The sequence below is a fragment of the Xenopus laevis genome, chromosome 3S, assembly GCF_017654675.1.
Source record: "Xenopus laevis strain J_2021 chromosome 3S, Xenopus_laevis_v10.1, whole genome shotgun sequence".
NCBI lineage: Eukaryota > Metazoa > Chordata > Amphibia > Anura > Pipidae > Xenopus > Xenopus laevis.
In genome coordinates, this window is record NC_054376.1 from 125,779,737 (window position 1) to 125,794,279 (window position 14,543).

Below are 14,543 nucleotides of genomic sequence, written 5' to 3' on the forward strand. Positions count from 1 at the left end.
AAGACAAATGCTCTTTAAGGCTACACATTTATTGTTGTTGCTACTAGTGATGTGTGAGCCTGTCCCGAGGGTCGGGCGGGTTCGGGCGACCTCGCACTCCTCTTCGCGGGTGCAGGTTGAGCTCTTCTACTCTCCTCCGCCTGCCACATTCAAATGTTGGCGTACGGCTTTATAGCCGCGCGCTTGCTCGCCCTTCCCCTTTTGTGATGTCCTAGACGGCGCGGGTCTATAGAAGGAACCCGGAAGTCGGATGCGGGCGCAGTCTGAGGGAGGGGGTGTATTTATTAAACCCAAACCACACTTCATTAGCGGGCAAGTCCAGTTGAGATTAGGGATGCACCGAATCCACTATTTTGGATTCGGCCGAACCCCCGAATCCTTTGTGAAAGATTTGGCCGAATACCGAACCGAAACCAAACCCTAATTTGCATCTGCAAATTAGGGGTGGGAAAGGGAAAAATGTTTTACTTCCTTGTTTTCTGACAAAAAGTCCCTCCCCTAATTAGCATATGCAAATTCGGTTCGGCCGGGCAGAAGGATTCGGCCGAATCCGAATCCTGCTGAAAAAGGCCGAATCCTGCCCGAATCCTGGATTTAGTGAATCCCTAGTTGAGCTCTTCTTCCTGCTCTCCCCCCCAGCCCCCTTGCACTGTCTGCCAGCTTCCTTTTTTTCTAGATACGGATACGCGCCATATCACCCGCCCCTTTTTGTGACATCATCAGCAGAGTGGGTCTATAAAAGGAACCCAGAAGTCACGGCAGGTGCGGGTTTACGTAGGGTGGGTTAGGGTCAGGTGTGGGTCGGAAAAAAACCGACCCGCACATCACTAGTTGCTACTCATCTTTCTATTCAGGCCTCTCCTATTCATATTCAAATCAGTGAATGGTTGCTAGGGGAATCTGGACCCTAGCAACCGGATGGCTGAAACGGCAAACTGGAGAGCTGCTGAATAAAAAAACTAAATAACTCAAAAACCCCAAATAATTAAAAATGAAAACCAATTTGCATATTGTCTCAGAATATCACTCTCTACATCATACTAACAGTTAACTCAAATGTGAACAACCCCTTTAAAGGAGACATATAGGATAAATGCTCTTATTTTGTAGGCAATTATAAGTAATTTATGGTGTTGAGTTTACATAGTGCTAAAAATGTATATTATCTTTATAAATAGCCCCTTTATTGGAGCTCCCTATAGATGTTCTCTGGTCCCTGTCTGTGTTTCAAATGAGGGGTGGGCGTGTCCTAACGGTCCCTGCCAGAAGCACAGTAGGAGGAGGACAGCCAATCACAGCCCTGCAGTCACACAAGCACAGACAGGCTTCAGTTCCCTATCAGGTCCTGCTAGCTGCTGATTGGTTCCTGTCCTACAGTGCAGTGAGCTGAGTGCACAGCCTGGGAATTCAGGGAGCAGGAAGTGGAAGAGAAGGGAGGGATTATTAAGGTTTTTGCAGAAATATTCAATAAATCAGCCTGAAACACTACTTTTTTTTTCTTCTATATGTAAATGAATATAATGCACTGGTACATTCTTATTCTTTAATGTCTCCTTTAAGCTGTTAGGTCAATCTTTGTGAAATCCATTTATAATATAGGGGTATAACAATAGAGACAGCGGTATAGAGCTGCTGGGGGGGGGGGTCCTACAATTTTTTAATGCCCAGAAGAGAGGAACTACCAAAAGAGTTACCAATGCCGCACAGTCCACGTAATTATAGATGTAAAATTAGATTGTGTCAAAAAAACTGAAAAAGAAAAAAGTGATCACTTCAATTCATGCATACAGCCCAATATGACTGAAATAAATTTAATTTGTCAGATAAAGAAGACTCCTTAGTGGGATTAATATAACAATTAATTTAATTCATTAGAATAATTCATTAGATATAAAGTGCTTTTAGTAGTTAAAGTGCCAAACCTAATCATTAAGATAATTTGTTAGATAAAGTGCTTCTATTGAATATATTCATAATATTCATATATTCATAAATAGACCTGATTAAAACGTAACATTTAATAGCTCAGTAATTGAGAGCTGATTAAATTAAAAGCAATTTTAAAAAATGTCATAGTTACATAGATAAATTGGGTTGAAAAAAGTCCATCAAGTCCAACCCCTCCGAATGAAAACCCAGCCCCATACACACACCCCTCCCTACTGTCACATAAATTCTATATACCCATACCTATACTAACTATAGAGTTTAGTATCACAATAGCCTTTGATATTATGTCTGTCCAAGAAATCATCCAAGTCCCTCTTATAGTCATTAACTGAATCAGCATCACAACATCACCCGGCAGTGCATTCCCCAACCTCACTGTCCTCACTGTGATGAACCCCCTACTCTGTTCCTTTAAATGAAACTTATTTTCCTCTAGTCTGAAGGGGAGGCCTCTGGTACGTGATTCTCTTAATGGATAAAAAGGTCCCCTGCTATTTGTCTATAATGTCCTCTAATGTACTTGTAAAGTCTAATCACGTCCCCTCACAAGCGCCTTTTTTCCAGAGAAAACAACCCCAACCTTGTCAGTCTCCCCTCATAATTTAACTCTTCCCTCCCACTAACCAGTTTAGTTGCACTTAGTCTCTGCACTCTCTCCAGCTCATTTATATCCCTCTTAAAGGATAAGTAAACCTTTAAAATAAGTGAATGTAAAATTGATGAGGGGGCTATTCTAAGCACTTTTATCTTTTACATTCATTATTTATTTTCTTTTAATTCCAAGATATTAAAGGGTATATGTGCTGTTAATATGAATGAATTTTGTTACAACAGCGCCACCTGCTGGTCAGTTTCCCACCAGTCTGACCACCAAGTAGTCAAGGAAGTTGTCATGTGTATCGATCTGGTAGTGAATTTTTTGGGGATAATCAATATGTAATAACAATTCTCAAATTTTTCCTACCTAGATCTTACATCAGACCTACAAACCCTCTATATAATTAACTCCTTGAGTATGAGATTATGGGGAAACACAGGTAAGGCGCTGTTTTAATACAAAGCCATGTTATTGAGTGTGTGTAATCAATGATGGACGCAGTTGATTAATACCTCCTACTATCAATAAAGTCAGACACGGTGAGCCAAATTTGGTGTGCCAATGGTATCCCTACCACTATGTCCTCTCAGAGGCACATACGTGAATAGTGGGCTTGTCCCTGTCACTTTTTCCTATGGGACAACCAGACAAACATGTATAAATGCTCACTGCTTGGATAACAGGTCTGTATTCCGTTATTCCTACAACGCATCCAGAAAACCATTTCAACCCCTCTTCCCTCACAAGAGTATTGTTTCCATCAAAACGCCTCCCTTCAACCAGTCCCCAATATCCATCTCATCTAGTTCGCAAATTAAAAAAAAAAATAGGTTATTTTTGAACTAAGCGTCTGACGTTTGTTTTGGCCGTGAGGACTTTGTCAAAGCTATTTAAGCTAGGCTAAGAAATGAGTATAACAATAGAGACAGTAGTATAGAGCTACCATATTTCCAAACCCTGGGGTATTAGGGGCCCGTATTGTTAGAACTAATTTGAAAACAACTCCTATAGTTCCAACAGTGCTGGGCCGATTAATAGTTCAGTAAAGAGGAAACAAAGCTCTGACAATGGCCCTCCATTCCTGATGAAGGGTGGGTGTTCCCCCCCGAAACGTTGAATGTTTGGTGGCTGAATAAAAGGGGATACTCCCCGACTGCATTAACCAGAGTGTGTGCGGATCCGTTTCTTATACACCTCCATTCACTGACACAGTCGCTGGTGCATAGCTTGTTAACTGATTGTCTTTCCAAAACAACATTCGCCTGAGTAAACGCAGCAACACTTGCTTGTTGATTACAATACAAGTGGAGTGGACCAAGTGTTTGTATTCCACCCACACAGAGAATTCTGCTGGGGTAAAGCACTCTCAATTGCCACATTTCCCATTGAGCTTATGGGCACAAAACCCTTGTATTATGTGAATACGATGTTACATATCCTTTGTTAAGACAGGCACTAACTAGCTGAAACTCTAAGGATGTGATCCATGGAATAGTGTAAGGTTTGCTTTATGTAATTAGGGGCAGCATTGTACAAGCCATTATTTCCCCTGGGCTTTCATACATCAGTACCCCAGTAGGGTGGCACTATGGGCACCCTAAATCCAGAACAAGTGCTAGAGTCCCTGGTCTCAGCTCCGCTTCTGCCTGTAGCAGCCGCCTTTCACTTCAGAAGGAGCGCTCCGCTAATCGAATGCCGCCAGGTCTTAATAAGAGCGGAGACAAGCAAGAGTTCTGGTCCTGGATGAGCAAAGGGGCACGATTGTTCACCAAAGATTTTCGATGGAAGTCCATAACTCAGGAGGAACCAAACGGGATAGCGTGGTCAGACAGGCCAGGTCGGTACAGGCAGAGTTCAAGCAAGGTCAGACAGGTCGGGTCAGTACAGGCAGAGTTCAAGCAAGGTCAGACAGGTCTGGTCAGTACAGGCAGAGTTCAAGCAAGGTCAGACAGGTCGGGTCAGTACAGGCAAAGTTCAAGCAAGGTCAGACAGGTCGGGTCAGTACAGGCAGAGTTCAAGCAAGGTCAGACAGGTCGGGTCAGTACAGGCAGAGTTCAAGCAAGGTCAGACAGGTCGGGTCAGTACAGGCAGAGTTCAAGCAAGGTCAGACAGGTCGGGTCAGTACATGCAGAGTTCAAGCAAGGTCAGACAGGCTAGGGTCAGGATTGCAGAGTTCAAAATAGTCGGGCAGGCAGGCAAGGGTCAATACCAGTATAAACAAGCAGGATTCAAGAGGAATAAGCACCCAGGAACTTAACAAGTTAGACCTAACAACGGGCAACAAGTTTCATTGAAAAGCCCCTTTAAATACATTTGAATTTTGCGATGACTTCATCACGCCTGCGTGTGCGACACGTGCTCCATAGGAGAACCGGCAGCGAAGGGAATCGGATGCAAATGTCGGGCATTCCCACCGGCCACTAGACCACCAGGGTGAGTCCTTACATAGGGCTGTTGCCTTTCTGCAGTTATGTTACTTAAGAGGAAGCAGTTGCAGGGGGGCCCTGGGAACAAGGGGGCCCGGACTGTGGGGTCTGCTTCCTCTATAGCTAATAGATTAGAAAATCCTCCTCCCCAGCTGCTCTTTTACCTGTGGCAAGGAAGGGGGACACAAGTCAGGTGGGAGTGGAATGAGGCGTAGTGGGCAGGAGGATGGGGATTGGAGTGCGCTGGACCCCTCTGAAGATTTTTTTGCAAGGGGTCCCAGCGAACTCTACTTAGGCCACTGCGTTTCTGCGTACATAGATGTTACTGGCTCCCACAGCAAATTTAATCTAGGGCCCAAAAAAATTGGTAAACTGACCAATTATATTAAAAATACTAATTAATTAGGGTCTCACTGGGCTTCCTTGACTCCTGAGCCCACCACCAGGACTGCTTCCTCTGTAGTTACGCCCCTGCTTCTGAATACGCTTTGTATTGACGTCAATCAGTGTCGGTTTGTTTTTGTTGTTTTTGAGTAGGATCCTTCCTTGCGTGCAAATCCAGTCTGTTCCCTTAAATGCAATTAAAAGGGTTTATAAAGGAGAGAAATTTACAGGTGGCATGGAGCGGAAAAATATCTCAGGTGAGAACTATGAATAGTCTTGTTTCCTCACGCTGTCAGACTGCTGTGAAAAGGAGCAAACGGAAAGTTTAAAGGAGCCATATAGTATTTTTTACAATCGCCTTGATTGTGTAGCTCATGATAAATAATTTATGGTGCCTGATTTAAATTTGGGCTAAAAAAATCATTATTAATTTTAAATATTATTCTATACATCCAGTCCCTGTCTGCAATACAAATGTGCAGTGGATGTGTCTTAATAGCTATTTCACAGGTGCTTTGAATGATGTGGATAGCCAATGACAGCTCTGTTTGCCTTTATATAGGCGTATATATATATATATATATATATATATATATATATATATATATATATATATATATATATATATATATATAGTCAAACACAAGAGTTCTCTGCACTCAACCCATTATCAATATATTTAAGACAGCGACATTTTGTGCATACTGCTACTAAAAAATGCCTTACCCTTTAAACAAAACAGGGATTGTTTGTCCATATATTGCAATATATTTAAGCTGGCCAACTACGTCAAAGTCATCCCATATCTGGCCAGTCCTATGCTCAATTTTCATCTGATTCATTAAGAATTCTATGGTTTAATTATACATTTTATAAAAGGGACGAATACGTTTTACCTGCAACTTACTTGCTGCTTTCAAAGTAAAACTCCCAAACTTGGCTGCCCTTTTATTAGACACCAGTGGGATCACCTGACTATAGCTGGGAAGGGTGGGAGCTACAACATGGAGCTGGTCACTGCTCCTGTATAACTATAACAAACAAGGGAAAGTTGTGCTCACCACTATTTTTTAAAACCATTTGGCGGGGGTGCAATGAGGCTGTGACCACAAAATACATATAGTCAAACACAAGAGGTCCTCTGCACTCAACCCATTATCAATATATTTAAGACAGCGACATTTTGTGCATACTGCTACTAAAAAATGCCTTACCCTTTAAACAAAACAGGGATTGTTTGTCCATATATTGCAATATATTTAAGCTGGCCAACTACGTCAAAGTCATCCCATATCTGGCCAGTCCTATGCTCAATTTTCATCTGATTCATTAAGAATTCTATGGTTTAATTATACATTTTATAAAAGGGACGAATACGTTTTACCTGCAACTTACTTGCTGCTTTCAAAGTAAAACTCCCAAACTTGGCTGCCCTTTTATTAGACACCAGTGGGATCACCTGACTATAGCTGGGAAGGGTGGGAGCTACAACATGGAGCTGGTCACTGCTCCTGTATAACTATAACAAACAAGGGAAAGTTGTGCTCACCACTATTTTTTAAAACCATTTGGCGGGGGTGCAATGAGGCTGTGACCACAAAATACATATAGTCAAACACAAGAGGTCCTCTGCACTCAACCCATTATCAATATATTTAAGACAGCGACATTTTGTGCATACTGCTACTAAAAAATGCCTTACCCTTTAAACAAAACAGGGATTGTTTGTCCATATATTGCAATATATTTAAGCTGGCCAACTACGTCAAAGTCATCCCATATCTGGCCAGTCCTATGCTCAATTTTCATCTGATTCATTAAGAATTCTATGGTTTAATTATACATTTTATAAAAGGGACGAATATATATATATATATATATACTGCAGTTCTCTGTCAGGTCTGCTGAGCTTCGGGGGATTAGATGTTATATATCAATGCCACCAGCTCTTACAACGTAGTACCTACAGCATACAAAGAAGAAGTTAACTTCTGTTTTAAAAGGGGCAAATAGGGACATGTTTGTTGAAATAAGATAGTAACACAGTAATTTAGGTTGAAAAAAGACACACGTCCATCAAGTTCAACCTTTTAAGTCTGTATATAACCTGATTAACTGCTAGTTGATCCAGAGGAAGGCCAAAAAAAACATTTGAAGCCTCTCCAATTTGCCTCAGATGGGGAATAATTCCCTCCTGACTCCAAGATGCAATGGGATCAGTCCCTGGATCAACTTGTACTATGAGATATCTTCCATACATAACCTTGTGCCATTTAATACAAGTCAAGACCTTATTTGCCCTTGATGCTGCTGACTGGCATTACTTGCTACAGACAAGTTTATTATCTACAAGGACTCCAAGCTCCGTCTCCATTATGGATTTGCCTAGTGCAGTCCCATTAAGGGTATAAGTGGATATTGTTACATCCCAGGTGCAGGACTTTACATTTATCAACATTGAATCTCATTTGCCACTTAGCTGCCCAGATTGCCCAGTTTGTCAAAATCCTGTTGCAGGGATCCTGGATGCAGTAGCGATCGTTGAGGGGGCGGGCCCTAGTGCGTGACGCGCAGCCGGGCCCCGCCCCCTCCGTACGGCCGCATTTGCCCGCATTTTCAGCGGCGAACAGACTGCCGGGGGGCCCTGAGGGGTGCGGGCCCCCCGGCAGTCCCCCACTTGTACAAATAAGCACTCACCCCAAATCTCGCACTACCTGACCTTCAGGCTGGGCCCCCATAACATAAAACAGAGCTAATGTTATATAGAAACTTTTGTAGCTGTGCCAAGGAAACATGATAAATACAACCCCAATTCCTTAGCAAGTAAATGACAGAGTGAGGTGGGTACTCATGCTGTAAATGAGTACAAACCAGAAGACTACACACTTTCATTAAAAAAAAACACGATTGGCAGCATATACCTGTAACACACATTGTCGGTGATACAATTTATGCCGTATCTTATCTCCTTCCTGCACCCCACCCAGTCATTTGCTACACACTGTTTGGTTTCTATGTTAAATACAGTGTGTTTCCATTGATACACAGCCTCTCTGCACCCTCCTATCACATTGTCGTTGCCACAAAGTTCTGGTTTTGTTAAAGCCTGAGTCATACACCCCTCCCAAAATATCAAAAGGCCGAACAATGCAATGCTATTTGCCTCCCACACTTTACTGCACTCTATTATAAATACATTCAGTAATTGCAAGTGCAAACTCTCATGGAATTATCTGTCACACTCAAGTTCAGTTTTAATTATTGGTGGCAGTGATGTGGGTTTACCTCTGAAATGGTTCTGATTGGCTCTGAGTGTCTAGTCCTGGTTTGGTCTGGAGCCAATCAAGACAAGACACTTGGCTTCAGGAATATTTTAGGCTTGTTTCTGGGTATCCTTATCTGTGATGCCTCTGTTTCACATTACAGAAGTCATTCCAGCAGGTATTATGTCACCTTGAATCTGCCCATCTCATCTCATTTCTTAGTCACTTGAATTGGGCTGATGTCATGCACAAAACATTGAAAGTGAACAGGCAGGTTGCTGTTATTATTATATCGGAAACCTAATCTTGACTCCCTTTCATCCCGGCATTGTAAGATCACCGGAGGCAGTGATGCAGACGTTCTGTAATGGTCCATTATGTCTCGCTACTGCTCCTCCAGGTGTAGGTGGGTATTTACTCAACTCTTAGCTTTGCTTTCTGTGGTATTGGAGCACTTGGTGACTTCTCCTAAATAACATGGAGACATCCATAGAGGAGCTGTGCCAGCCTAGCATTCTCTTGAAAGGATAAGTAATCCTTTAAAATAGCTGAGTGTAAAATTGATGAGGGTGCCATTGGAAGCACTCATTTACATTCATTATTTATTTTCTTTTAATTCCGAGATATAAGGGATACATGTGCTGTTAATATTAATACATTTTGTTACAACAGCACCACCTGCTGGTCAGTTTCCCACCAGTCTGACCAGCAAGTAGTCAAGGAAGTTGTCAGGAGAAAGAAAGAGGCTGCTCTGATGTTCTTCTGCTTAGGAAAACAATTAGAAACATTTCTCACATCTTTCCTAAGCAGAAGAACATCAGAGCAGCCTCTTTCTTTCTCCTGACAACTTCCTTGACTACTGGGTGGTCAGACTGGTGGGAAACTGTCCAGCAGGTGGAGCACAATTCATTCATATTAACAGTACATGTATCCCTTATCTTGGAATCAAAAGAAAATAAATTACAAACATGTAAATGACAAAAGTACTTAGAATAGCACTCTCATCAATTTTACATTGCTGAATTGTGCTTAGTACAAGGAATACCTATGCTGCCATAGTTTTATGGGATCTCTCTGTACAGACTATGAGCAAACTTAGGGGCTGTTCCTGCTGAATTGTGCTTAGTACAGGGGAATACCTATGCTGCCATAGTTTTATGGGATCTCTCTGTACAGACTATGAGCAAACTTAGGGGGCTGTTCCTGCTGAATTGTGCTTAGTACAGGGGAATACCTATGCTGCCATAGTTTTATGGGATCTCTCTGTACAGACTATGAGCAAACTTAGGGGCTGTTCCTGCTGAATTGTGCTTAGTACAGGGGAATACCTATGCTGCCATAGTTTTATGGGATCTCTCTGTATAGACTATGAGCAAACTTAGGGGACTGTTCCTGCTGAATTGTGCTTAGTACAGGGAATACCTATGCTGCCATAGTTTTATGTGATCTCTCTGTACAGACTATGAGCAAACTTAGGGGCTGTTCCTGCTGAATTGTGCTTAGTACAGGGGATACCTATGCTGCCATAGTTTTATGGGATCTCTCTGTACAGACTATGAGCAAACTTAGGGGACTGTTCCTGCTGAATTGTGCTTAGTACAGGGAATACCTATGCTGCCATTGTTTTATGGGATCTCTCTGTACAGACTATGAGCAAACTTAGGGGCTGTTCCTGCTGAATTGTGCTTAGTACAGGGGAATACCTATGCTGCCATAGTTTTATGGGATCTCTCTGTACAGACTATGAGCAAACTTAGGGGACTGTTCCTGCTGAATTGTGCTTAGTACAGGGAATACCTATGCTGCCATAGTTTTATGGGATCTCTCTGTACAGACTATGAGCAAACTTAGGGGACTGTTCCTGCTGAATTGTGCTTAGTACAGGGAATACCTATGCTGCCATTGTTTTATGGGATCTCTCTGTACAGACTATGAGCAAACTTAGGGGCTGTTCCTGCTGAATTGTGCTTAGTACAGGGGAATACCTATGCTGCCATAGTTTTATGGGATCTCTCTGTACAGACTATGAGCAAACTTAGGGGGCTGTTCCTGCTGAATTGTGCTTAGTACAGGGGAATACCTATGCTGCCATAGTTTTATGGGATCTCTCTGTACAGACTATGAGCAAACTTAGGGGCTGTTCCTGCTGAATTGTGCTTAGTACAGGGGAATACCTATGCTGCCATAGTTTTATGGGATCTCTCTGTATAGACTATGAGCAAACTTAGGGGACTGTTCCTGCTGAATTGTGCTTAGTACAGGGAATACCTATGCTGCCATAGTTTTATGGGATCTCTCTGTACAGACTATGAGCAAACTTAGGGGCTGTTCCTGCTAAATTGTGCTTAGTACAGGGGAATACTGTCATGGTTTCATGATATCTCTCCATACAGGATATGAGCAAATGTTCCTATGGCAAGTATCCCTGTATTATTACATTCCTGGCTGTTACAGCTAGTCAAGCCCCAGTTAGTCAAGCCCCAGTTACATAAGACTATACACCATCACCTACATACATATCTCCTGCACAGCCTTCAGAAATAGATACAAAGTTTCTGAAACTTAATTAAATGCTTTTGGAAGAGAGCCCAGAACACTGACTCACTGCACTTAGATACTTTTGCAACAATTAAAGACAAGCAAAGAAACAATTGTAACTAATAAGATAAGCAGCTCTCTTGGGGGGACTGAGACTCAGCTTAAACAGTTTTAACAGAGCCCAAGGAATGCAGAGCATGAGGGTAATGATATACTGTAAGTAGCATTCCACTAACAGAAAGTCACAGCAATGAGAACTAATACAGTCTGTTTGCATTCATTACACACAATGTACAGCAATGTTACATAAAGGAGCTGTAATAATGTCACATATGTGATAATGTCACAGGCAGACAGTCTATTTACCTGCGTGCTGCACACCTGTCAGACAGCAGATTTGTTTCAGCAAGTACTGGATCTGGTTCCCTTTGTTGTGAATATTTGTGGTTTGTTAAGATAACAGCAAATGCCATGTGTGTGTATATATATATATATATATATATATATATATATATATATAATCTACTGTTTACATTCAGCTGTTTATTTTGAAACTGTATTTGCTTATTATATAGGGATGTATTACATGTATAAGGTGAATTGTTGATGTACATATTACATGTATGGGACCTGTTATCCAGAATTCCCAGGAACTGGGGATTTCCAGATAACAGATCTTTCCATAATTTGGATCTTCATACCTTAAGTCTACTAGAAAATCATATAAACATTTAATAAACCCAATAGTCTGGTTTTGCTTCCAATAAGGATTAATTATAAATTAGTTGGGATTAAGTACAAGCTACTGTTTTATTATTACACAGAAAAAGAAAAACATTTTGAAAGATTTAGATTATTTTATTATAATGGAGTCTATGGGAGACAGCCTTTCTTCCGTAATTCAGAGCTTTCGGGGGTTTCCAGATAACAGATCCTATACATGTATTGACAGTGTATACAATCAAGGTACTTTCCTGATTCTGTACACTTTCCAAATTGAATCTCCAATGCAGCTGTTTCCCCTCAATAACTGATTTACCCAACAGAATAAATAAAAATTGCAGCTGAGGAGTTGCACCTTGGTAGTTGCGTTATGCAGCAGAATGGACTATACGGCTCATATGTAATGGCTTTGCCTGGCAGTGTACAGGGCAGTGGAAGTTGCATTAGAAAGTATATTGTGATGCTTATTATTTTCTATAAACCACAGGAAGCCCAAATGTGTTTGTGTGGAGACAGGGCCTCCATCAGGGGGACAATTGTCCCAGGCCTTATGGCTTCTATATGTTAGGGGGGGCCTGGTCGTGCTACCTTTCCTGGATTAGCCGGGTCCCCCCTTGAACTGCCGGTAATTGTACCGGTCCCTGGCCACCAATTTTTTTTTTACTTGTAGGGGGCCCAGAATATTTTGTTGTACAGGGCCCCACGAATTCTGATGGTGGCCTGGGTGGAGACAGGCCTGTCACATATGATAGGACATTTTTCCCATGGTTTATCAAGCAGTTAAAACCAAATGAAGGCTATTTATATTCATGTGCAGATATGATTCCAGCTCCTGCCCTACGTGTCTACATGTCTACATGTCTACATGTCTGGGTGGAGGCCACAGTGTATGTGAGTAATAAGTATACACATAATGCCTCCACCTGTTCTATATATACCTCAACTAGGGTTGCCACCTGGCCGGTATTATACTGGCCTGGCCGGTAAAAATTAAGGATGATCCCAATGTTATTAATAGGGAAAAAGATAAATATGTAGGAAGGCCGGTATTTTTCTCCAGAAAAGGTGGCAACCCTAACCTCAACTGTGTTTATAGGCTTCTGCAAACACACCAGCAGTCATGTGACCTCATCCTCAAGGCACCCTATTCTGGCCTTGTATCTTGTATTCCGGCCGTATATCTTGTATTCCGGCCTTGTATCTTGTATTCCAGCCGTGTATCTTGTATTCCGGCCTTGTATCTTGTATTCCAGCCGTGTATCTTGTATTCCAGCCTTGTATCTTGTATTCCGGCCGTGTATCTTGTATTCCGGCCTTGTATCTTGTATTCCGGCCTTGTATCTTGTATTCCGGCCGTGTATCTTGTATTCCGGCCTTGTATCTTGTATTCCGGCCTTGTATCTTGTATTCCGGCCTTGTATCTTGTATTCCGGCCTTGTATCTTGTATTCCGGCCTTGTTTCTTGTATTCCGACCATGTATCTTGTATTCCGGCCTTGTATCTTGTATTCCGGCCTTGTATCTTGTATTCCGGCCTTGTATCTTGTATTCCGGCCTTGTATCTTGTATTCCGGCCTTGTATCTTGTATTCCGGCCTTGTATCTTGTATTCCGGCAGTGTATCTTGTATTCCGGCCTTGTATCTTGTATTCCGGCCTTGTATCCTGTATTCCGGCCTTGTATCCTGTATTCCGGCCTTGTATCTTGTATTCCGGCCTTGTATCTTGTATTCCGGCCTTGTATCTTGTATTCCGGCAGTGTATCTTGTATTCCGGCCTTGTATCTTGTATTCCGGCCTTGTATCCTGTATTCCGGCCTTGTATCCTGTATTCCGGCCTTGTATCTTGTATTCCGGCCTTGAATATCAAAGTGTCTATGCCTGTCAATGTTTAATTGGCTATTATAATATGGGTGAATGGCTACAGCAAAGGCCGAGCTATTTAATCCATTTCCAGGTAATAGGCCTGGAATTATCTTTCGTGGGGAACCATCATGGCAGCCCAGGGGGTGAGATGATCACAAATAAAAGCAGATCAGTGCCTATGGCAGTAGAAAAACTAGAAACAAAGTATGCTGCCGTATAATCAATTTTTCAGGTAACACCCTGTGTTCAAAAAATCACTCTATTGTGCTGGTTCCTTTAAAGAAACCTTCCACTTCTCGGGATGGTACTGCAATGCTCTTTCCCCTCGTGGTTCTACCCGCAGCTCACGGTGACGTCACCTCAGCCTAACGCGTTTCGCTGAGCCAATCAGCTTCCTCAGAGGGGAAAAAGAAAAAACCTGCGGCAAATATCCCTCTCTGGATCCTACTGAAAACCTGCTAAAGACTTACATATATGGGTGACTAAGCTCATAAAACCAAATGTGAGTGCGAATTTTTTTTAAATATTTATTTTATTAAATAAACAGTATTACTCAAAGGGATTTTTGTATCCTTCTGTTGGAGTCTAAAGGTGAGAAGAAAGGGAGACTCCTTTTGAATACCACATGCAATATTTCTAAATACCGTCTTGGAAGTAGCCATATGGCCAAACTGGTGAAGGTTATCAGAATAAGCATTGCTGTACCATCCCAATAAGTTGAAGGTTTCTTTAAAGGAACACGCACAATAGAGTGTTTTGTTGAACACAGGGTGTTACCTGAAAAACCTGAACCTGTTGC

The 14,543-nt window shown here is 42.0% G+C and overlaps 1 protein-coding gene across 1 annotated transcript in view; it reads left to right on the forward strand.

The window, feature by feature from the left end:
- The first annotated feature begins 2,958 nt into the window (after window positions 1–2,958).
- Window positions 2,959–14,543, forward strand: part of palm3.S (paralemmin 3 S homeolog) — a 94,893-nt gene continuing 83,308 nt past the window's right edge. The window contains exon 1 of the mRNA XM_041588929.1: window positions 2,959–2,987. Within this exon, the coding sequence (XP_041444863.1) occupies window positions 2,974–2,987 (14 nt within the window). The 5' untranslated portion in view covers window positions 2,959–2,973. The remainder of the gene's footprint in view (window positions 2,988–14,543) is intronic.